At 44.0% G+C, this 24,787-nt stretch overlaps 1 protein-coding gene across 2 annotated transcripts in view; it reads left to right on the forward strand.

Moving 5' to 3' along the window:
* The window catches only part of IGSF9 (immunoglobulin superfamily member 9), a 466,550-nt gene that overhangs the window by 150,302 nt on the left and 291,461 nt on the right, over positions 1 to 24,787 (forward strand). For both annotated transcript variants that reach the window (XM_069217763.1, XM_069217765.1), the window contains exon 4: positions 6,119 to 6,270. In XM_069217763.1, coding sequence (XP_069073864.1) covers positions 6,119 to 6,270 — 152 coding nt within the window. The remainder of the gene's footprint in view (positions 1 to 6,118; positions 6,271 to 24,787) is intronic.

Below are 24,787 nucleotides of genomic sequence, written 5' to 3' on the forward strand. Positions count from 1 at the left end.
AGGGCAGGATTGAGATTTCCCCCATATCTGACTACAAGGTTGTCAGAATATTGCATACTGAAACTGTTAGCAAAAATATTGTCCCATTGTGTGTAGATTCTCTGATATTAATGACGTGTGGGGTCCCTGCCCGCAGTTCCGACTCTGATATCCCCTTCTCTATTGCATTGCTTGTTCCAGCCTCAGAGGGGCGGCTTCTGTGGATCACATCCACCATCTCCACCTTGTCAGACAGCAACTTGTTAGACTATGACTGACTGGCCCCACCCGCTAAGGCAATCTCCATTTCTTTGGCACTGAAACTGGAAAGATCGTAGGACCAAGCTAGAACCACCATGTCCTCCAGTTTGGTGCCTCAGCATAGACAATTAGTATCAACTATGCACAGACGTGCTTAGATTGTTCATTGTCCGTGCCCGTGCTCAGAGTATCCTCATGCAAGCCTAAAAGTTGTTGATGGTCTCTTCATTTCGCTGATGGGCTTGTCCCAGTTTCAACAGGTCAAAGTACTGGTTCAGCTGTGGGTCAAAATGCACTTAGAGTGTGGCATGACAGTCATAGTCCTGGTCATTGCCCACGGCAGGGAGGTGTTTAAAGAACTTGTAGATTTCCTTCCCCTGCAAATTGTAGTAGTAGTGATAACTTCACCTTACCGTCTGCCTCTGTTGTTGCTCTGAAGTAATTGTTGAGACAACCAAGCCACATCTTTCACCTGGAGCTATTGTAGCAGAAGCGATAAGCTAATTGAATCGTAAAAGATGTTTAATGTTTTTTTTTTTTGTGATCAACTCCAATGGACTTGCATTTTAGAGCACCCTACGTACCCACCACCCTTCTTTAGGCAATTGAGTTGAGTCTGTAAGTGCACTGACTATGTTTGTTGTATGTGATTGACCAGTCTGGGGTCTCTTTTGACTATATTGCCTTTACACTCATTTTCTTCCTCTTCACTGTGTATATGCCGCCATCTCAGCTTCCGCTTTTCACATGCTCTGGGTTCTGTCCCATCCCTTCTTGAGTCAGGGGATTCTGCACAAAGTACTTGTTTTCTTTCCTTCAATTCATCCACGGTCAGTGAGGCCCCTTGGCTAAAGGACTCTGTGTGTCCCACACGCACACAACAGGTTGGGTCTCTCCATAGCTGTGCACTGGGGGGGAGAGGTGTGGGGGGGAGAATTGGCTGCACCCTAGACAGTGAATGGTTGAACTGCCACTAGATGGTGCTGCTCTCCGGCACAATATTGTGGTTTACAACGGTGCTGGGTACTTCTGCTGTCTCTTCCAAGCAGTAAGCGGTGGCAAAGGCAGGCCAGCAGCTGTTTTTTCACAAGGCACTGGGCCCTACCATTGGGGTTGGCATGCACACTCCAGGTGATGCAGCGGGCAGACGGCAAGGTGGATCATGGCTGGGAAGAGTACAGGTCTGACTTGATGTGAGGAGATCCGTCTTTGTTGCCATTGTGCACTGGGCCAGGAGGTCTAGCACTGCACAAATTCGCCAAGCGCAATAGAGATTCACACAAATGAGTCTGCTGATTGGGACTGGCTACAAGCGGTCCAGATAACCTTTTACTTATCTCTTTGGCTGCTCCCAGCCAATGAGGTGCATGTTACTATTGCACCAGAAAGTATAAAGCCCAGGTAGCTCACTACACTTTCCTCCCTTTACCTCTACCCATCCCCAACATTAAATTTACTGTTACGTCCATTTGCCGATACCCACTTCTGAACCCTAAAACCAACCATACCTCCCTTTACCTCTACCCACATCAAACCTTACTTTTCCTTGCCTCTACCAAAACCCAAAACCAACCATACCTCCCTTTACCTCTACCCACATCAAACCTTACTTTTCCTTGCCTATACCAAACCCCAGAACCCTAAAATCACATTTACCTCATCCCATCCCAGAACTATAACAGCACCCTTACCTCCCTTCACCACTACCCTCTCATAAACCTTTAAATCGCCCTTACCTTGCTTTACCTCGACCCACTCCTAAACCCTAAAATCACCTTTGCCATTTCTTATTTCGTTCCTACTATTTCTATGAGAGCTGGTATCTGCATTGCCTCGTGTAGCTCAGGCTTGCCTCCATCACCAAAACAAAAAGCGTTCTGTACTGGTTCTCCTAAATTGTATGTTTGCAGTTTTATTCTGTTTGAAATTATTCCAGGCAGGTTGGTACTTCTGCAATTCTGGAGTCCTTGTTATGGCAAATCGAAACTGAGAGATAACATCAACAGTTTGTCCGTATATAATATGTCCAATTTTAATATTGTCATCTCGCTGTAAAGCATGTCACATGACCTAAATTGCCACCATCATTCGACCTTAAAGAAGCACATGTGGCTAACAAATTTTCCATTTCTAATAAATGATCCTGTTTAGTGAAACTGTATTGCCACCTAGATGTACAACAGTAGGTAGAGATTAACACAGGCATATTAAGTAACCATGAATGCCTAATGAGGCGTGGGAAGTAATGTTTACAATAAAACACCAAGGTCATGTAGAAAGTACTTCCAGTAAAAAAAAAACAATATTTCTATATGTACACAATCATAAATTAGTTCGCTATTGCCTTTATATTCCTTATCACTAGTTCATTGCTCATTAGGAAATTGAAAATTCCTTAACCTTCACAATACCCTGTTCATACTATTCAAGTCCTGTTTCATAATTTCTCATTGCATAATTATAACGTCATTAAACTACAAAATTCTTAGTCCATTACCTTTTCCTAGGAAGGTTTCTTTTCCCATTTTAAGTCCAATGGGTTCTCCATTTCCTGCTTTTCCTCTGATACAGGCTCATATTTGTGCTTGCTGAAGGTTCCACTCCCTGTCCCTTTTGGATCAAGGAGCTATGGCTCAGTGGCAGTGCCTTCTGCCTCTGGTGGTACAGGCTCCCCAGGACAAGGGTTCACATCCCGCCATTGCTGTCAGGGGCTACAGATCTTCAGTGTTCTTGGTTCTATCATACCCACTGTTGATCACGTTTCTTCCAGGGCCATTATGCCCTAGCTCAATGATTGTACTTTATACTTTTTGGGGCACTGGCTTCCCTGTTCCAGGGATTCCATGCTTCCCTAAAGTTAAAAAAAAAACAACAAAAAAAACTGAATCATTCTGTGATACTGTACTGGTACTGTACATTTCACTATGGGTTACTTTCCTCTAATTCATATTGTTTTATTGCCAGCTCCTTTCTGTTAATTCCTGGGGTGGATCCTCCCCCTGTTGTTGTTTACAGGTTCTTGCTTTCTTTTCCACAGGATGTTGTGAGTTCTTTTATCGTACTCCCTCTTCTTGAGGCACTGTGGTTTCTCTTTTTGGCCTTTACAGAGGTATCCTTTATTCTTGGATTTAATTCCTGGTGCCACTTTCTACTGTCCCCCACCCTCCCCCCACAAACACTTTAATAGGAGAAGTATGGTGCTAATTCCAATACTGGCTTCTGCAAGATTTTTCAAATTGCTTGGTGCCCTTTTGTCCCTCGCCCTCCTTGTTCATGGTGATGGCCTGGGAGGTGTACTATCTTTTGTTTCCTGTTGTCGGTATTCCTTGCATTGTTTTGGTATTTTGCTGCTGACATATCGTTTGGTCCCCTTCTAGGTATGCCTCTAGGATCCCTTACCTAGTGCCTCTTATCTGCTTGGTCATTGTTAATTAACATTGATTCTGTCGGATCCCTCCCGGACCCTCTATCCTTCTGACTCAGGGATGGTTCTGCATTTTTCTTCCAGCTGGTGTTGTTGACATCTTGCATGCTTACTATCTTTCTTCCTTGGCATGAGCCATGGTTTTCTTTCAACATCTTTTTACATCTTTCAGTACCTCCTCATTCTTTCAGACTTAAGATTCCACTTTCTTTCTCCCCTTATACTCCTTACTCGGTGCCATGTTTGGTTTCTTTGCAATTTCAAGGAGCTCTAGCTTGGTGGCTAGGTCCACTGTCTTTGGCTACCCCTTTAAAGGGGTTCGAATATCACCAGCGCTCTTACATATTAGCAGGCTCCTCCCCTCATTATCTGTGATTTCTGTTGCACAGGTCTTTGGCTGCCTTTGTATGCAGTTGATAATTCTGCCTCCACTGCCCCTGACTGCATATTTTCTGGCATTCATTTTTGCTCTGAGCTCACACAGGAACATCTGCTCCTTTTACGTTGTCATTCCGGTTCTCCTTTAGTGCTCTCTCTTTTTCCCCTTTATCACTGCATGCCTAGTATATATCTATAAACTTTGCATTTGCGCAAGGCCCTCCTGGTCTTTCCCATTTTGTTCTTCCTTTTGAGCCTGGAGCTGTTTCTCCTCTTCTTCTGAGCCTGCCATTCAGTCTATCTGTACTCTTTCAGTTTTTTTCATTTGCTTCTCTGTCTGGAATACTGTCTCATTTTGGCTGTGAGATTGTTGTATGTCACGGTTCTGCTGGTCTTTCACCTTTGTCTCTTTTTACACATTTTATATCACGTATGTGTCTGCCTTTTCTGGTGCCCCTGTACAGGGTTCAATTTCCTCATCCTGCTCGTTTTCTGCAGATTTCCCTTCCCCATGGGGGGGGGGGATTGCTGCCTAGTCTCCGGTGGAGGCTTTTCCTTACCAGCCATGACTCTTAGCTTTACCCTGGTGGATTTGCAGTTCCTTTTCCCGTATGAGTCACTTATGTTTTTTTCTCGCACACTCTGTCTCAAGCCTGGTTATTCCTCTGTGTTACCGGGTTGTTTTTTGTGAGACTGGTGTGGTCTGTTCGTGTCCCTCTGCCAGGGGTTGGGATTGCTTGGGTATCTAATTCTAAGATCAGGAATCTGCGGCTAGTTATCTCTATGAGATGGACAAGTTACTTACCTTCGGTAATGCCTTATCTGGAAGAGACACAGACTAGCTGCAGATTTCTTATCGAACCACCCACCCTCCCCGCTTGCTAACTGTATTCTCTTCAGTCTTGCTTAGGATGTTTTTGGGTGTTTTGTGGTTCTGGTATGTCTCAAGACTTATCTTTTCCTTTCTGGTGGCATATACACTATTGCGCTGTTTTCCTATTCCATTGCCAGTTTCTCTGTGGCTCCGCGTTGTTCTGCGGCTTCAAGTCACCGAAAAAACTGACGTCAGTGCGTCGGAGGAGGGAATAAATGGACTCTGCTGACGTCATGTCTGGGGACGGCATCGCTGTGGAGTCGCTCGACGTCCTCTACTGACGTGCAGAGGTACTGCTGAGGAAACATTTCTGGATCCAGTCTGACGCCTCAGGAAGAATTCTAAAGTAAGGAATCTGCGGCTAGTCTGTGTCTCTACCAGAAAAGGTATTACCGAAGGTAAGTAACTTGTCCATTACAGACACAAGTCCAAAACATCAGCAGTTCCCGAGCTGTATGTAGAATACATGTTCACATTTAAGCCATGGATTGTACTGTAGCACCCACATTTCCAAGCCAGTCCCCCCATTCCTCCAAAACCCCAAATCTTAACTTGCATATTTCCCAAACCACCAGTCTGAAAGTATTGTACAATAATTATATTACAAATCATGAAATAGTATGGATTAGGTGAGGCATAGTTAGAAGTCTTGCATTCCGAATAAGGAGTATAAATCTAAATGATGCACAGACAATATTACTGTCATGGTCAATAGCTGGTGGTATTTCAAGAAAAGGACCCAAAAATCCCATAGCCAAATTAATACAAGGTACTTAAAAATGAGTGTTCAATCCCTTCCTTCATATACTTGGAAATATCATAAAGCAGCACAAATAGTCAAAGTTTAACATTTAATGAAGTTGTAATTCTGTAATGAGAAATTATGATAGAGGACTTGTGTGAAGATTTATGAATTTTCAATTTTGTAATGAACAATGAACTAGTCATAATGAATATAAAGACTATATCAAACTAATTTATGAGTGTGTCATTAAACATAGGCAATATTGGTTTGCTTTAGTTGGCATTACTTTTTTTCTGACATTGGTGCTGTATTGTAAACATTATTCCCCACAGCTCATTAGCATTCGCTAAAACTTTGAGCCAGAGGGGTAACTGATTTTGTGGTTAGTGTGTGCTGGGCTGTAAATTCTGTTATCGCTAAATACAATATATGCAACCATATCTCTGTTTCTTTGCAGCTCCCCCATCATTTCGAGAGACTCCACCTGCATTGGTGGAGGTGCGGGACGGGGACTCCATCAGCCTTACCTGCGTGGCCTCTGGTAACCCACAGCCGCATGTTGTCTGGAAGCAAGATGGAATCATCCTTACAAGTGGAGGCCAGCTGCAGGTGAGTACATTTTGCATGGGAACAGTGGACACCAGAGATTATAACAATTTTTACACTCAAGGTATTGTAATGTTATCTGTATTTAATCACCAGCTCCATCTTGTCCCTTACTCCATTTTGTGTTTAGGTTAGCTTTACACACCGTCACATTGGTGGCGCAGGTATTTTTCCAAGCATGGCTTGTGCAACATGTTTTTGCTCTTTCTCACTGAAGGGTGGGTACATAACATGGGGGAGTAAGGAGTAAGGGTGATAAGATGTACCAGGCTGAGAATGTTTATGGTCAGGCAGGTAACAGCTTGGTCTTGGAAAAATACCATGAGATTTGGCCAGTCTCTAGTGTGTTCTTTTTCAACACTGACCTGGTACGGCCAGCGTTTGAACAACAACTTACTGGATGGGAGGGTGAGTTTCTAGAATTTTCCTCTCCAGTTTGTTTAAAGTATATAAGGTAGTGGGAGCTTGATGGCTGAATGGACGGAGCTCATCTGAGGAGGGACACCTTGCTCGGAACCTAATCCCATTGCGGGTAGTTCCCTCTTTCTGGTCGTCTGGGTTCTGCGACCTGATGCTGGCAAACAAAGGGATGATGTTTATGTCAAGGCCCATGATGATGCATTTTTAACTCTGATTTTTATCTTTGCGATGTGCATATGTGACTACGTAGTATATATATATATATATATATATATATATATATATATATATATATATATATACATAAAATAAAAAATTTTGAGTTCTGTTATCATTATAACTTCACTGCGGTGATTATTTTCAGAATTGCACTGGAATTACTGCCTTTGAAATAAAAGATCACATTATTTGTTCTGTGCATGAAACTTCAGAAGTGTCTTAATAAATTCATTACTCAGACTAAGATTGCTGCATTCTTGGCATTCCTATTATTTCGTCTCCTCTCAGTCTGAAGAAGAGCAGAACAGTAACAAAGTTGGTTCGTCCATCATTGGTGGATGGCTTTCAGATATCGCGTCAGGCCCTACCAGAAGGTGCATTTTGTATAGTTTTCTTTCTAGTACCCAAAATCACATATGGCGATTACTGGCAAGTAGGACTGGACTGCGGAGAAACTGGAGGCTAAGCAGGTATCTCCTACCAACCCAGTCACCTTGTGCATTACAGCCATATTTTATTAATGCACTTTGAATTAGCAAAAGGGAAAACAAAGTTCACTTTTGTTAACTGCAGTATTTTAGAGTCTTTGAGGAGATTATCGAATCTTGAACTCTGCCATTATGGTAGCTCTTGATTTCTCTGTAACACAATTTATGTGGACATGGAATTTAACCCTCTTTACTGACTCGCCAGAAAAGATGAACCCCTCAGTAACAAAGTGGACAGAGTTTGAACTTCAAAGAACTTATCAATGGAGAGGGTTCTTATTGAATGCTGCCACTGATTCTCTAAAGCTGTTAAGAAACTAACCAGGAGTGGCTTGAGAGATATTACACAACAAAGGACTCCATGAGTGGATATATATTTTTTAATTGAAAAATCTTTGTACTAGATATGTCCCGGAGAAGGTGGAGTAGAGTAGTCAGTCCACCAAAACACCTCATCAGCAGATTGGTTTTATGTATTAAAAGTGATTTTGTTTAAATAATAATTATTTAATGGATTGTGAGTACAACTCTGAGTAGTAGAGGGATGACTGTGTCAATATACTAATTGTGATGAAAAATCTTTTTACCTTCGAGAAATTTATTGATGTGTTTTGAGAAAGATGTTGTAATGAGGCAATGTTTTGAAAATAAAAATTTGACATATTTATTTAAGAAATGACAGAAGCGTAGTATATAGCACACAGCATAAGTGGTAATATTTTTATAGACATAAACGTACCTTAAGGGAGACTTATAAAATAAGTTATATTGTGCTCAAAGGGAGCTATAATTTGTACTTTGATGTAACTCTTAACATATATTGAATTTAAGTGTTTAAGCAAATCATGTTGAGGTTTTTCTCCATTATTTAATACTGAATATCACATAAACTGCACAATACCGATGTATGAAGTTACAAACTTGTCAATGATTTGCACTCCTGTATAAGCTGATCAAGTTCTTCAGAATATGTTTATGGTGATAGTCCTACTGAAAAGGCAGTTCTGAAGAGATACTGTTTTTGAACTCATTGATACTTTTCACATCTGTGTTTTGGAACTGAAGTGCATGTGAGCTTGTACCGTAATATTGGTCCAGTCAAGGACTGGGCTTCTCCTTCAAGACTCCCATGCCCACGCTTTTACACTCCATATTGTACTAGAAGAACTCTTCTTCTTGTGCACAGCAGAAGTAGTACAGTTCTCCCTGGGCTTCCACTGGTCGTGATTTTGCTCCTGTCTAAACCTGTAACACCCTTTAGTGGTCACTAGTAGACTTATTTCTTCTACGGCCCTAACTAGAAGCATGTTTCCTCAGGAGGCTCTATTGAAGTGTTCATGCTCTTGCAAACGGCAATGGGAGCACTCCTTTTGTATCAGACTCCAGTCAACATTATCACTGCTGTAGACTCCTCTGGTAGTAGTATTATGTTTGTGGTGTCTGGTGGTAGTAGTTATGTTTAATTGAACACAGATGGTTGGTTTCCTTCATTTGATCCCACTGCAAGTGCTAAATTCACTGGCAGTACTATTCCTCCTGTGCATCCACCTGAGAATGCACTTTCTTCAGTGGACTCATTGGGCAGCATTCTTTCACCTTTTCTAAAGAGATTCTTTGCCATTGTATTACAGTGTTTGTGGTCTGGCTTTGGTTTTGTAGCCAGCAGTGTTCTTTTTTTCATGGGCTACCATGTAATAATCTGTCCATCTGCATATGTCATTGACAGCATTCTTCTTCTGACTGTTTCAGCCATCCGCATTTCTCTTCAAGTGGGCTTAATAGATCTCGCATTTCCTTTTTGATGTTTAACTAGAAATTACTTTTCTGCTTGGACTCGCACAATAACCATTATTTCTTCAATGATCTCAACCACAAGAACAGACTTTGCCTTTGGGACATAAGGAAGAATTTGGCAGTTTGTTTTTAGAATCAAGGTGAAGAATATTTTGGCAGAAGTTTGTTTAAAAAGATAGCAAAAGAGTAAAAGACAGTTTGGGATAACACTGTGTCCAATTCACAAACCTTTTTTGAGTAGTTGTTTCTTACTCCAAACTCAGTGATTTACTTCTGAATTTCTAGCAGTAAGACTCTGAGAACAGCTTTGTAAATCAATCACACAGTAAGCTGTGGTAATTTTAGCTTCTGATAGAGACTTTTAAGTGCAGATTCCTCGCCTTTTCATCATTCCCTGAGGCAACAGACTGAGATCCTGATAAAGACCTTGGGGGAGGGGATTACTCTGTCACAAAGATGACGGATATCCTGCCCACCGTTTTACAAGTTCCATAGGACATAATGGAACTTGTAATATGGCGGGCAGGATATCCATCACGTTTGGGACGGAGTAATCCCCTCCACCAAACTCATAATGAGGCCCTGAACGCAGAAAATATTCAGCAGTACTCCTGTGTACCTATAGGTGGCATCATGTGGCCCCGTAGCAGCGTAGCTCTGTTATACAAGTGACATCTAGAGTTGTATATCAGTGCCACTTGCATGCACTGACATCAGTTCCATTCTTTCCGAACCTGCAGACGCAGATCCAGAGCTAACCCTCTTACTTTTGAGACCATTTTCCTTTAAAAATTCTACTACTAATGTGCTAGGGAAATATCACCACCCCAAAAAAAAATACAGGGTTTAAATCATGTAGGGACTGTTGCAAACAAATGTCTATGACGCATCCCCCTTTAGGGTTGACTGTGATTCATGTGGTCAGATCACAACTCCAAGACTTGTAGTAAATGTACAATAATGCCTCCTAAGGGAACAGTATACGAAGCTCCGTGCCATAAATGACCAAAAGACTTCACACCATGATCAGTCGATGTCATAGGGAATGTTCAGTTTCTGCTCCCGAAATTGTTCCTGTAGCAGATCGTTGTCGGGGTTGAAGTCTATGGTTACGTCTAAGAAGAAGTAAAAGAAGCCAAACCAGGTCTAGGCCCCTTCCCGCTACTCTTGATGTCTAGAGGTGTGTGGACGTCCACGTGTCTCCCGGTCTTCTTCAGATGTCCACATGCCTCCCAGTCTCGTTCGGGCTGTCAGCGACTCCCCAACAAATAGAGGAATTTTGGGAGGCCATGCTTTATCTCTTTGACACATTGTCATCTCTCTCTGGAACACCTTTGGCCCTAAGGAACAGTGAGGTCTTCCAAAACGGTTCCCACCGGTAGGTCTGCTGGATGAATGGGCTGAAATCCTCCATACTTTGTTTAGCACTATGATGCATATGGTGTGGGGGATGAGTTTGCCTAGCTGTATGCCGAGGTCAAATGGTATGAAGATCTCCAAGATGCCAGTGAACTAGAAGTCTCACCAGACACTAGTCTTGTTTCTCCTCCTGGCCCTGCAACAGAAGAGAGTGCTTCCTTCAGAATGGCCATGCGAAGGGTGGCTGCAATGCTTGAACTACATCTGCCAACTATGGAAGTCAAGACCAATGTATTGACTTAAGTCTTTCAACTAGGGTAAATGGGGTCTGATCCCCTGCTACCATTTCATGAGGCTCTCATGGACACCCTGCTTGGGATGTAGGCAAAACCATTCTCTGGCCCTCCAGTCAATTGACAGATTGTGAGGCACAAGAACCCCACTCAGGTTGAACTAGACTTTTTGACTCAGCACCCCACTCCCGAGAGTCTTGCTGTGCAGGCCTCAGTGAGTAAAGCTAATCCCGACTTGATCCCTAATTCATCACCAGAATGGGAATTAAAGCAGATTGAGACATTTGGCATACATATATTTTCCTCCAAGTGTAGCTCTATGTTCTGTAAACACCATCTGCCTTCTGGGTCACTTTCCCCATGCTCTTGGGACTCGGTGGCACTCGTCCTTTCTGCTGTCCCTGAAGATGTGCTTTCCAGCCTGATGAAAGCCATAAAAGATTATCATGATGCCCCCAAGTTCTTTATTCCTCGTGGATTGGCCACTATTGATCATTTCGGCAGGGCCATAAGCGTGAGGGTGTCCCTTCGCAGGCACTCCTGGATGAGGTCTACAGGCTTCTCTAGTGACATTGAAGCTAGCCTCATCTATGTGCCCTTAGATGGCTCTAGGCTGTTTTAGGGATAAAGCGGGCTCAGCCCATAAGCACTTTAAAGACAGTAGGGCCACAGCATTCTCTTTAGGCCTTTATATTTCACAGCGACAGCTGCTTCAAGAATTTTGCCCCCTCGGAGGCCCCCCTGCAATCTCCTCAGCTTTTTAATTGCCAAAGCCACGACACCCACAGACCATGAGATCTACAGAAGCAGCGTGTTGCACATCCCTCAAACCCTCCAGCTTCCACAGTCTCCAAACCTCTTTAGCATGCCCTTATTGTCACACATCCACCCTTTTGGAGACAGTTTCCAACATTTTCTATCAGGGTGGAAAGCATTCACTTTGGACAAGTGGAACCTGCAAATGGTCCATCATGTTCACGACTTAACATGTTTTAACAGCCCACCACACCTTCCACCAACCTCAGAACGGCTGACAGAGGATCATCTGTCTCTCTTGCAGCAGGACGTCCAAGCCCATTTGGTCAAAGGAGCCATAAAGGGAACTTTGGAATCAGAAGTAGTCTGTGATTGTTATTCTTGCTATTCTCAGGTATCGAAGAAGCCCAAAGGTCTTCACACTATTTTGGATCTTCACCTTCTCAATGCCATCCTGTAGAAGGACATATTCATGATGCTCACCATGACCCAGGTCTGTTCAGCCCTTGACTCCGCAGACTGGATGGTAGTATTGGACCTGCATTGTGCTTATTTTCACATGCTAGTCCTGCAGGTCCACAAATGTTCACAGTGGACCAGGAGCATTTCCAGGTTGCTGTGTTCCAATTTGGCCTCACCAGTGCCACTCAGGTGTTCACAAAAGTGATGACAGTGGTTGCAGCACAACTTCGAAGGCCAGGGTTCCAGTCTTTCCTTACCTTGACGACTGGCCGCTGACGGCAGTCTTGCCCCAGGAAGTCATCACCCGCCTCCAGACTACAGCCCATTACTAATATTTTGGGGGTTTACTATCAACATGCCAAAGTTACATCTGAATCCTTTTCAGATGTTCCCTTTCATCGGACCCATGTACACAGTGGACGAGAGACCAGGGCATTCAAGCTATGATCTTGATGTTTCATCATCTGTCTTGAGATTCAGTGACAATGACACTGATGCTCTCTTGCATCCTACTGGTGAAATATGGCAGGTGGAATATTGCAGGCCCTGCAGTGGGATTTGAAGACATAGTGGGCACAAAAACCAGGGGATCTTTCTGATCAGACCTTGTTGCCTGCATAACATCTGCAGTGATAGCTGCTGGACTGTGATTGGTTCAGCTCCAGAATCCCATCTCTACTCCATCCACAGCTGACAATGAATCCTTTCTGGGTTGGGAAGGCTACTTGGGAGAGTTGGAGATGAGATGCATCTGGTCTTCGAAGAAGGCTTGACTCCACATCAGTCTTTTGGAGTTGTTGGCCATTTGCTTGACATTGAAGGCCTTCCTACCATCCTTCAAAGGAAGGCTGGTACAAGTATTCGCAGACAGCACCACTGCCTCCTAGTTCTTCCACAGACAGGGTGGGGTAGGCCTTAGGCTCTGTTAGGAGGCTCTGTGCCTCTGGAAGTGCAAGGAGTGGCAGAAGATTTTCCTGGTGGTGCCCCACCTGGTGAGATTGCTAAAAGCTAGAGTAGACAAACCTAGCGGTCAAAGCCTAGCGGATCGTGAATGGCAGTTACACCCATAAATGGTGCAGGGTTTTCTCTGCACATGAGGAGAATGTTTGCTCGATCTTTTCGCTATTGCTAAGAACTTGCCATATCAGCACTTTGCGCATTGGAGTTTACAAGACGCTTTTTGCTCTGAGATGCATTACACTGAGAGTGGAACTTGGTACTCCTGTATGGTTTTTGCCAGTATCTCATATGCCCAAGTTTTGAAGAAGGTCATGGTCTGTGCTTGGAGATTGAGCAGTGGCCGTTGACTGCCTTTGATCTTCCTCCCAAGTTGTCAAGGTTATCTTGGTAGCCAGGCAACCCTCATCTAAGGTTGTGTATTCCTGTTGCTGGGACAAAATTGTGGCTTGGTGCAGCACTCATCAGATTGACTCACTTAAGGCCAGGCTCCCAAATGTTGCTTTTTGCATTGTCCTTAACCCAGCAAGGCTTTGCTTTGAGCACAATTATAGAGTACTTTTTGTCTATTTCATATTTTCTCAGGTTTCTGGATCAAACTTCTTAGCTTTAATTACTTGTGATGTAGTTGCTGAAAGGTTTGCAGGACGTTTCCTTGATTTCTGGTCTTTATGCACCAATGGGAGCTAAACATCTTAACATCGACGTGGAAGGGGAGCAGCCGTCAATCCCGCCGTACAGTGTTCCACTCAGACAACTGATTTTGAGGACTTGAGCCTTGTTTCTCCTGAAAGTGGTGACTCCTTTTCACATGGAACAAAATATCACCCTACTAACGTTCTTTGCTCCACCTCTCAATTCTGAAGAGGATAAAGGACTCCATTTATTGAATCTGCAAAGAGTCCTTAGTTTTTACATTGATCATATGAGAGAACACTGTGTAGAAAATCAGCTCTTATTTAAAAAAAATCTTATTAGTGTTCTGTTTTTCACAGAAGCAATAACGTATCAACAAAACAATACACACCACCATATCACAGTAGGTATTTGCCAAGTCATCAATGCAGACTTTTACAGTAGTCATCAGGATACTGAAGGATCCATAGAGGATCAGCTCTTTATTGGATGTGTGCGAGTGAAAAAGGGCAAGGCAGTGCGGAAGGGGACTATTTCTTGTTTGGTTGTACTCTTCCTTAAAATCTGCCATGCACTGGCAAAAGCAGCTTCCCAAGGGATTCCATGCTTGTTCCACCAAATCTAAGGCTGCTACCACTGTGCTGGCACACTGAGTGCCTGTTCTGGACATTTGTCAGGATGCTATCAGGGCGACACTCCATATGTTTGTGCGGCATTACTGTAAGTACAGCCAGATTAGTCGAGACAAGCATTTTCCTGCTTAGTCCTGCAGAACATTTTTGTTTATGTCCATTGTAGACGGGTGTCTTCCACCGCGCCTACAGACTCCTCAGACTGGCGCCGTTCGTGTGCGTCGGAGGACGGAGCTTACCGTTCCCATTGTAACATGGGGGCGGCACCAGACGCCTGAGACTCGGATTTCCGGGTCCCGGGCACAGTAAAAAGAGACGACGGACGCAAAGAAGGGACGGAGGAGTCTTCCGAGGCAACGGCCTCGAGAGGAGGAGGAGATCGAGTGGCAGAAGACGCGGCGCCTGCGGCAGAAGAAGACGAGACTGGGAAGCCGGAGCTTCCCAAACCAAGGACAAGACTCGAGGAGAAGACCAGCCTGCAGAAAACAAGCACTTTCCACCACGTCCCAGGAGGGACGTGGCTAAACAAGGTAAAGGACACACTAGCCATTCATAAACAGGGAACAGGGGAGGGGAGAGAGGGAAGGGAGGAGGAGGTGGGGAGAGGGGTTAAAAGGGGGGAAACCACTGCTGATAACTAGAAGTACAGAGACAGCCTATAACCTTGAACCTGATTAATAGCACGGATCTACAGGGGGGCACTAAAGGTGTTTGAGTGCAGCACCTGTGTTTCTGCCTTCCTCACACACACGACCGGGTCTCTCTCTCTCTCTCTCTCTCTTTCTCTCTCTTTCTCTCTCTTTCTCTCTCTCTTTCTCTCTCTCTTTCTTTCTTTTCTTTCTTCCCTCCCCCCTACTTTCGTGGTAGAGATATATCTGCGCCTGACTTACCTTCCATTCCGCTCCTTTGTTTTCGGTACACCCGGGAGTCCACATCAAGTCGGCGCCAGTCAAGAGGGGAGCCTAGAAAGAACACCAAGAGAGAGACATTAAAGAAGAAACCGAACGGAAACCTAAATTACAACAAGTTTTGCACAAATTCTTAAATAAATATCACTGTTATCTAAAATAAGTCTCAGAGTCCTTCATACCACCCTCACACCCCGTAACATCCATTAACAGGCCTACCACTTCGATTGTACTGGGGTACCAATTCAGAATGTGAGGAATCTGCCATTAGAAGTCTCTAACAGCAGAAACAGTTACTTACCTTCTGTGATGTTTTTTCTGGTAGTGACTCTAACTACAGATTTTCACTAACCTTCCCATCCTCCCCGTTCTGTGTACTGGACTCTTTTTCACCTAAAAAGATGAGATTTAAGAGATCTGCACTCTGGTCCAAGCCAATCTGTGAATGGGCTGCATGTCTGAGGACGCTGACAGTTCAGAAGGCAACTGGTGCCAAAACTCATGGGTGGCACTTATATACTGCTCCACCCGTCACTTCCGGAGTGGAATGATGCCGTTGCGGAGCCATGCAGCATCACTTACTAGCTCTCAGGGGTACTGCTGAAAATGTTCCAGATGAAGTCTGGCACCTATGGACATATTCAAAAGATAACGAATCTGTGGTTAGGTAGAGTCTCTGCCAGAAAAGGTATACCAAAGGTAAGTAGCTTGCTCTTCGAAGCTGAGTTTCTTCCTGTCTATTGGTATGTAGTGTGGCAGTCCAAATCAGCTGTTCTCATAACAGTGTTCGTGGTTTCAAGATGTATATTAATGGGGAAACAGTAAAATCACAGCAGTGCCATACAGTGATGACTAAAGCCCCATGGATTGGGAAATTACTACAAGGGACCAAATATTCTGGTCATCAAACCACACAAACTCCCACCTTCCATGGGGTTTTAACGCATACATTTAACACTTGCTCTGAGTAAATGTATGGGGGGACTTGTGGGCTGGATTAATGGTGAAGAAGAGGGGTAGGGGAGAGAAAAAACAAGGTTTTTCTTCAGGCAAGGTTCATTCACTTTAAAAAAAAATAATAATCATGGAATTCCTGCTGCAGCCATAGCCTCATGCCATCTTTCAATCATTTACCAACCAGAAAACTCAAGTATGGTTGTTTCTTACTCAGAAAAACTGTGTGTAGAAAAAGCTTCACAATTTGCATCTGGTGGAACAAATCACCATGCAGTAATTTTGTTCCACCTAACTCAGAATTAGGGTCAATTCATGATTCAGAAACTGCAAGATAAAGATTAGTGTCTTCTACAGTGCAATGCTTCAAGAAGTAAAATAATAATAATAGGGCAACAAGCTCAGAAAAGTACAATAGAAAGGTAATGCCTTTCCTCATATCCCAGACACACAAACCTTGTATCACAGATGCAAGATAGACAAACTCTTTGTTTCTGTTTATATCCTTTCTTTCAATAATCTGCAGTCACATGTGCAGAGATTCTCTTCGATATTCACTTTTCTTCATCTTCATGATGACCGTTGTTTCCATGCCTGTTATATCAACCCTGGAGATGCACATGCCAGGCCTTGTCTCATAAGATGGATGCTAATGCATGGACGTGTCTGGGTAGTTCCTGCAAATGTTTTGTCACTGCCTGTACCAGCAATTGGTACATCCATCTGTTACTTCTGCCTTAATGTGGTCTTTTAACACCAACCCAGTACTTCTTGCTGACACTAATAGTTTTGGCCAGATTAAAAAAAGGTATTATAGAGCAGATCCCTATTCGGAAAGCATTTTGCGCTTGTACACTTTGAGTCATGCAATCTCAAAGAGGCCATGTTCAGAGTTTGCACTAGGTATGTGGCAGATGTAGAAATTAAAGCTTTCCTTTTTCAGAAATAGGAGTACCTTCTTTTTGTTTTGTAAGGATCTGGCTGCAGGTAAGCCATAATGCACACAGTCAACAAAGGGGTCTCCGATTAGCAGTGCCTACCCCAATAAACGAATCCTTATGCCGGGGAAGAGAACTGGTGAATACAATTTCAATGTGTACTGCTCCATGCATGGAGGGGGTAGTTGGTGTCTTCAGCAGGCCCCTGCCCGTTCCACAGAGAATCATTGCATTATAAAGCACTGGGAGCATATCAACTACAGCACAGCCCTGGTCTGCCAGTAATGCATGCAAAAATGTGAATCAGGATGTAGCTTAAAGTATTTATAATTCATGGGATTCTGTAATCCCTGTATAAACCCCGGTCTCTAATTTCTTTATAATGACGACTAGTGATGCACACAGTCACCCATTATAAATAAATGACGTCAGAACTTGACTGTTATAAGTTTTTACAGTCGAGTTTTGATGTCACAATGCCCGCAGCCAAAGCCAGCAGCCGAGGTGAAAGGCAGGCCAGGTCAGATGACAGAGCATAATTAAAGCTACTGTTTAAAGCAAGAAAAGCAGTTGCTTTCCTTTGTTCTGCTTTATTTTTAGGTTTCGCCTGCATGCGCACTTGCACACATGCTTGCGAAATCTTTTGTTGGTAAAAAAAAAAAAACTTAAAAGGGGCTTGGAACCAGCCTCTTACTCTGATTTACCTGCTTCAGATTGTTGAGCAACTTTGTCTTCACGTTACTTCCTGTTGTCTTCTTTGTCTTTTTCACCGATCTTGCCGTCAAGTTACCTGTGGACCTAGTACTCCTTCTGGACACTTCCTATTGGACATTGGCCAGTGTCCTTCCCGCTGGCTGCGATGCTGAAGGTTCTTCTTTTATTTTCTTCCATGCCGTCTTATTTCTTCGCTGACGTCTTTTTCTCCGTTGCTGTCTTATTTCTTTCTTCCTGCATGCCGTCTTCTTACTTCGCCGATGTCTTCTTTCTCCGATACCTCCTTCTCCGTCATCTTTCTTCGTTGCCATCCGTCTTTTCTTTCTGCATACCATCTTCTGTTTTTGCTGTCTTCTTTACTGCATGCCGCTTGCTGTCTTCTCACGTCTGCATTCTTCCCTTGTCTTCTGTCTTCTCTTCACCTATCTTCTCTCTTCTTCTGTCTTTTTTTGTCTTCTCATGCCTTTTCTCTTCTGCAGTCTTCTCTCTTCTCCCATCTTCTCTCTTTTTTTAATCTTTTATCTTTCTCTGAGTTCTGTTATCTTCTGTCTTCTTCAAAAATCTGTCGTCTTCTGTCTTCCTCTGTGTTCTGCTGTCTTCTTCCGTCTTTCTGCATGCCAAAACGTTTCGCCTTTGTCTTTTTTTCTATGTAGCTGGCTTACAAATATTAGAAACATGTTATAATAATGTTTGTTTTTAATTTAATAAAACAAACATTATTATAACATTTTTCAAATATTTGTAAGCCAGTTACATAAAAAAAAGACAAAGGCGAAACTTATTTGGCTTTTCCAATGCTTGTTTTAGCTTACAATGGAAGCAGAGAGCACATGTTTATTTTCTGCACTCCTTATGTAGTAAGAGGAAAGCTATCAATCAGATTATTTGTATGGCGCAACTTCTCACTGGTGGGGTCTCAAGGCGCTGGGGAGGGGAAGCTGATCAGACGAAGAGCCGGGTCTTGAGGTCCTTCTTGAACTGATTCAGCAAGGAGGACTGCCTAAAGTGGAGTGACAGCGTGTTCCAGGTCTGCGCAGCGAGGAAGGGGAAAGATCTACCTCCTGCTGTGTTCCTTCTGATTTTGGGAGTGGAGGCGAGAGACAGTTGAGCAGAGTGGAGTTGTGTGGAGGGGGCATAGAAGGATAGGCAGTGATTGAGATAGGCTGATCTGATGTTGTGCAGGGCCTGCTAAATGTGTGTCAGGAGTTTGAAGGCAATGCTTTTTTGATGGGAAGCCAGTGCAGGTTTCTCAGGTGAATGAAGATGTAGCTGTGGTGGGGGATGTCCGGGATGTGTCTGGATGCTGCGTTCTGTATTCTCTAGAGTCTTGTTTGAAGTTTCTTTGTGATGCCGGCGTAGAGTGCATTGCCATAGTTGAGTTAGCTGCTGACGAGTCCGTGGGTGACTTTCCTTCTTGTTTCAGTGGGGATCCACTTGAAAATCTTCCGGGGCAGGCGAAGTGTGTGGAAGCACGACGATGAGACAACATTGAGTTGGTGGGCCATGGACAGCGAGGAGTTGAGGATGAGGCCAAGGTTGCGTGCATGGTCGGTGAGGGCAAGGACAGTTCCAAGGGCTGTTGGCCACGAGGGGTCATCCCAGGTGGTGGGAGTGGGACCCAGATGAGGGTCTCCGTCTTGTCTGAGTTGAGCTTGAGACAGCCATCTTTCATCCAGTCAGGGACTGCTCTTATTCCGTTGTGAAAGTTGCTCTTGGCTGTTGATGGTTCATTGGTAAGGGATAGAATTAGCTGTGTTTCGTTGCCGTAGGAGACGATGTTGAGGCCGTGGTGTCTGACGATATTGGTGAGCAGGGCCATGTAAATATTAAAGGGGAGCCCTGGGGGACTCCAAAGCTGGTGTCTGTTGGTTCTGAGATGAACTGTGGAAGTCTGGCCCCCGGGCATCTTCTAGTGAGAAAGGAGCAGATCCACCACAAGGCCTTGCCTCGGATGCCTGTATTGTGTCGTCTAGTGCATAAGGTGGTGTGGGAGATGGTGTAGAAGGCAGCAGAGAGGTCAAGGAGGACGTGGGCAGCTGTTACTCTGTGGTCCAGTAGGGTACGGAAGGCTAAAATATTTCTCCATGTTTCCACACACATAGAGCTAATACAACCTAAAAAAAAAAAAAAGCTTGTAATGACTTGTATTTATTTGCAACAAATGATGTTTTTAATTTTGCAATAGAGATTTTTTTTATTCTTCATGCTTGCAAAATGCTTGCCCTTATGAAAAGCTATACACCAAAGGTTTAAGTGATTTGTGAGAAAGGTGATGGTTTTGACCATGCAATATGTGGGATTAAGTACCCTCTTTAGCCTTGTTCAGCTATATGGTTTTGGAACTCCTTAGTGACTTGCAATAGCTTTATCATGTACAGGAGGGGGTACATTCTTTTATTATTATTATTTGCCAACAGTATGCTTTAGTAGATAAACCTTACCATTGCTGACTTGCATCACAGCTGGGCATTGAAGTCATTGTTGTTCAGCCGAAGGGCACTCGAATTTCGTCCTCACAATGGTGACATTAGTGAGTTGAGTTAATTTTAGGTAGCTCTTGGATACACCCGTTCCTACATTAATTTTGCACTGAATTATATAATATTGATGCTGCAAACAGAGAATTATGGCATTGGAATTAGGGCCTGAATTTCATTCCTGTTATTTCCTGGTGCCGAAGGAGAATGGAGGCCTTAGTCCTATTTTAAATGTTTGCCCTCATCTTCTTCCTGCAGAAAGAGCAAATACAAGATTTCCAAGGTCTGTCTACCCTGGATTCTAGAGGCTGGATTTTGGCGCTGGATCTGCAGGGACCTTATCTTCTTATTCCCATCCTGTAGTCCCACAGGCGTTACCTGTGGTTCAAGGTAGACCAAGAATATTTTCAATCTTCCATACTCCTCTTTGGGCCTCACCAACGCCCTTCAAGTGTTTTTTTAAATGATGTTAATGATTGCAGCACGTTTGTGGAGGTTGAGTATAACAGTCTTCCCCCACCTCGAAGACTAGCTGTTGAAGGTGGGCTCACCCCAGTCGGTTCTCTATCTATGTGGCAAAATCATACCTGACGCAGCATTTGGTTATGGTGCAATTTTTAGCTTTTCTTCCAGGTCAATGAGTTCAGGACATTTGGGTTACAATTTCAATGTTTTATCCTTGATCCTGGATCTCCATGACAGTAGCTCTGAGATTTCTTGGCCTGTTGGCTTCCTACATCCTGCTTGTCGCCTATCTCAGAGAGCACATGCAAGCTCTGCAGTAGAATCTTATGACTCAGGGGGCTCAGCACCAAGGAAACTGTTAGTTTACATCCAAGTTCCGGAGAACACTGCAAAAAAAAAAAAATGCAGGGGCGGTTGCTGAACCGCATTTGGACCGGTACCAGACCCCTCACTTACTCCATCCAAAGCTGGTGGTAGTGGTGACAGGTGCCTCACTGCTGGTTGGTAAAGTCACAGGGAGAGGTGGCGATCTGAGAACTCTGGTCTCTGGGAGAAACCCAAGTCCACATCAAATTGTTTGTTTTGTGAGCCATTTGCATGGTGTTGAAAGTCTTGCTTCCAAACATAAAAGGGAGGCTGGTTTAGGTCCTTACGGACAGCAGTATTGCAACAAGAGGTGCAGGGCGTGGTCCTGTTCCAGGAAGCTCTGTAGCTCTGAAACAAAACATTTTCCTAGATTGAACCACCTGGATGAATCTTTGATCGCCAAGGCAGGTGAACTTAGCAGGGATTGCCTAGCTAGGTGGTTCCCAACCTTTTGATTTCTGTGGATCCCCACTTTAACATTAATGGAACTCAGGGACCCCCACTGACTCATCATGGGAACCCAGGGACCCCCACCTGAGTCATTACTGGAAGCTGGGGACCTAATTTGTCAATATTTGTTCATATATTTTAATTTTCTAGGCTCTCGCGGACCCCCTGAGAAGGCTTCGTGGACCCCCAGGGGTCCCCGGACCACAGGTTGGGAACCACTGGCCTAGCTGATCACAAATGGCAGTTACAACCTGAGGTGGCACAGGGCCTCTTCCAACAATAGAGAGAATCCTGGCTTCGTCTCTTCGCCACTGCAAAATTATGCAGTGTCAACACTTTTGCACACTGGATTTCCTAAGAAGACTCTCCCCCTTTGTGAAGGTTCCGTCTTGAGTGGAGCTAGGGACTTCAGTATGCCTTGCTGCTTTTTCCTCACCAGCCCAGAGTTCTGAAGAAGATAAGGAGCAGGCTACACAAGGAGGGGAAGAGAGAATTACCAATCCAGCACATGCCCTTCTTCACAAAGTATGATCATTACAATGTGTGCAGTTCTGAAGTAGTGTTACAAGCTATCCATGATGATATATAGGACTCAAAAACAGGTCATCAAAGGTAATTTAGTTGCACAGTACAAGCTCTCACCCACCAAATAGTGGCATGCTTCATCATCGGGCCGTGCTACTCATCGGGTTGGTGGTGCAGTGCCCAGCGGGACCCTCAATAAAGGAGGGACACAGCTAAAAATGCACTTAAAGGTTCTTTTAATCATAGGGAGCCTATGCCTCAGTTCAAAACAGTGAGAAATTATGTCTCACGAGAACAAACACCGGTCAACATGTTTTTTGCCTCATATTGTCCCCCACACTGTCAGTAGCAAATCATCAGGACTCTTTCATTACCTAATCTACGAGAGGGGCTCTAACATACTCAGGTGAAATTGCTGTGCCCTATAACATTTGCCTAATGACATAATTTCCCAGTTAGTCCTGCTGTTTTTAACCTTCACATAGGCTTCCTATGATTAAAAGTACCTTTAAATGGATCCTTTAGTCAAATGTATTTACCTTTCTTCAACTATTTGTCCAGTCTGCCTCAAATACACTTTGAGTCTGACACTATAGACTCTCAAGCCATTGCAAGATGAACTCCAACAAAGAACCTCCTTGAGGGGCCTGTTGGGCATTGCAGCACCAACCTGACAAGGCGCGCAGTCCAGTGATGAAGCATACCACCATCTGGTGGGTGAGGGCTTGTGCTCTGCTGCAAAATTGCCTTTGATTAGCTGGTTTTGCATCCAACTTCTCATAATATATCGCTTGAACCACTAAATCGGACCTGCATACACTGTATTGATATGAAGATCAGGAACAATTAGGCCCAGATCATCCTAGTAGTTCGGGATTGGGCCAGGAGTGTGTGGTACCTGGAGCTTCTGGGCATGAGCATTTATCCTCTGATCAAGCTGCTACTTCGGGAACATCTTCTGACGAAGTAACAGGGCAGGATCTTGGATCCAGGCATGCGCAATCCACACCTCCATGAGTGGAGATTGAGTAGCGGCAGTTGACTGCTTTCAGCATTCCTCCTGAAGTCGTGGATGCCATTTTGGTTGCCAGCAACCTTCTATAAAATCTGTCTATACACGGTGCTGGGAGAGGTTTGTGACCCAGTGTGGTTTCTGCAATACAGATCGATTACAGACAGCTGTTGGATGTCTTGTGTTGCCTTTAGCCTGGCAAGGACTTGCAGTAGCAACTATTAAAGGTTATTTGTTAACCCTTTTGCGTTTCCCAGACCACTCTTCCTTGTTTAAATCACCTTTTGTGATGTGTTTTCTTAAAGGTTTAGTACATATGTTTCCACCTAAACCCTTTGTGATGCATCGGTGGGCCCTTAGTTTGGTCCTCACATTCCTGATGTGTACCTCAATTGACTCAATGCACAACTGTCCTTTGTGCCCCCTGACTCTCAAAGCAATCTTTCTCATTGTGATAACTTCAGCTTATTGAGTGAATGAGCATCAGGGTCTTTCATTCCAACTGTCCTACCCTGTGAAACTGGTGTTGCGGGCCAGAGCAGTGTTTCTTCCACAAGCTGTGACTCCCTTTCATGTCAGACAATCCATTATTTTTTTCTCCTGACATTCTTTGCTCAACCCTTGAAACAGCACGTGAGACTCAAACCTTTAGATCTCAGAAGAGCATTGAGCTTTTACATCAATCTTACCAAGGACCATTGAGTGGGCTGTTATCCCATTTTTTGGGTTCTCAAGGGGAAAGAAAGGCAAGGCAGTGTAAAAGCGGACCATATCACAATGGACAATCCTTTGTTTTAAGATCTAATATGCATTGGATAAGAAGCAGCCACCAGTAGGCCTGATATGTCATTCCACAACAGCCAAGGCTGCAACAACATTGTTGGCACACAGAGTGCTAGATCAGTGCACACATTCAGGAAGCACTATTTCCTTTACAGTCAGGGCCATCAGGATGGGCATTTTGCTTATTCAGCCCTGCAGAACTTTGTGATATAAGCCTTTTTACAGTCCCATCCCTTTTGGGGGTACTGCTTTAGCAACTCTTCACTTGGTGAAGAATTCACGTTAGGAAGTATCCATCAGAAGAACAAGTTACTGTGTAACACTGTTTCTGTTGGATAGTCTACCTTAAAGCTGATTCCTCACTGCACACCCACCATCGCATTCAATTGAATTGTGCTCTTCTATTATACATTAAAAAAAATCCCAACCTAGAGATCTGCACATAGTCCAGTCTAATCAGTAATTAAGCTCTGCATCCAAGTGCAATGATGAAGTTGAGGAAGAATCTGGCATCAGTGAGCAGGTGTAACACTTATAAGTGGCCTCAATGGCACTTCCAGGATGGGACAAAGACCATAAGGAGCCACAGGAGGCAAACCTGCTGGATCAATACGTCAGATCTCTACATCCAGTCTGGCGCCTGTAGGCAGTCACAAGGTGAGACGTGTAGTTAGGGAGAGTGTCTACAGAAAGAGCATTATAAAAGGTAAGTAACTTGTCCTTCTCATTGTGATGACTTCTCATTGTGTGAGTGAACTCCAAGTTCTCTCTGTGCAGCCGCCTTACACCACCTTTTGCCTAGACAGAGTGGTGCTGAGGGCCAAGGTGGCTTGTTTGCCAAAAGTCATGACTGCTTTTCACATTGGACAATCTATCACTCTCCCAAAGTTCTTTGCTCTAGCTCATCCATCA

Source organism: Pleurodeles waltl, chromosome 12 (assembly GCF_031143425.1).
Source record: "Pleurodeles waltl isolate 20211129_DDA chromosome 12, aPleWal1.hap1.20221129, whole genome shotgun sequence".
Lineage (NCBI taxonomy): Eukaryota > Metazoa > Chordata > Amphibia > Caudata > Salamandridae > Pleurodeles > Pleurodeles waltl.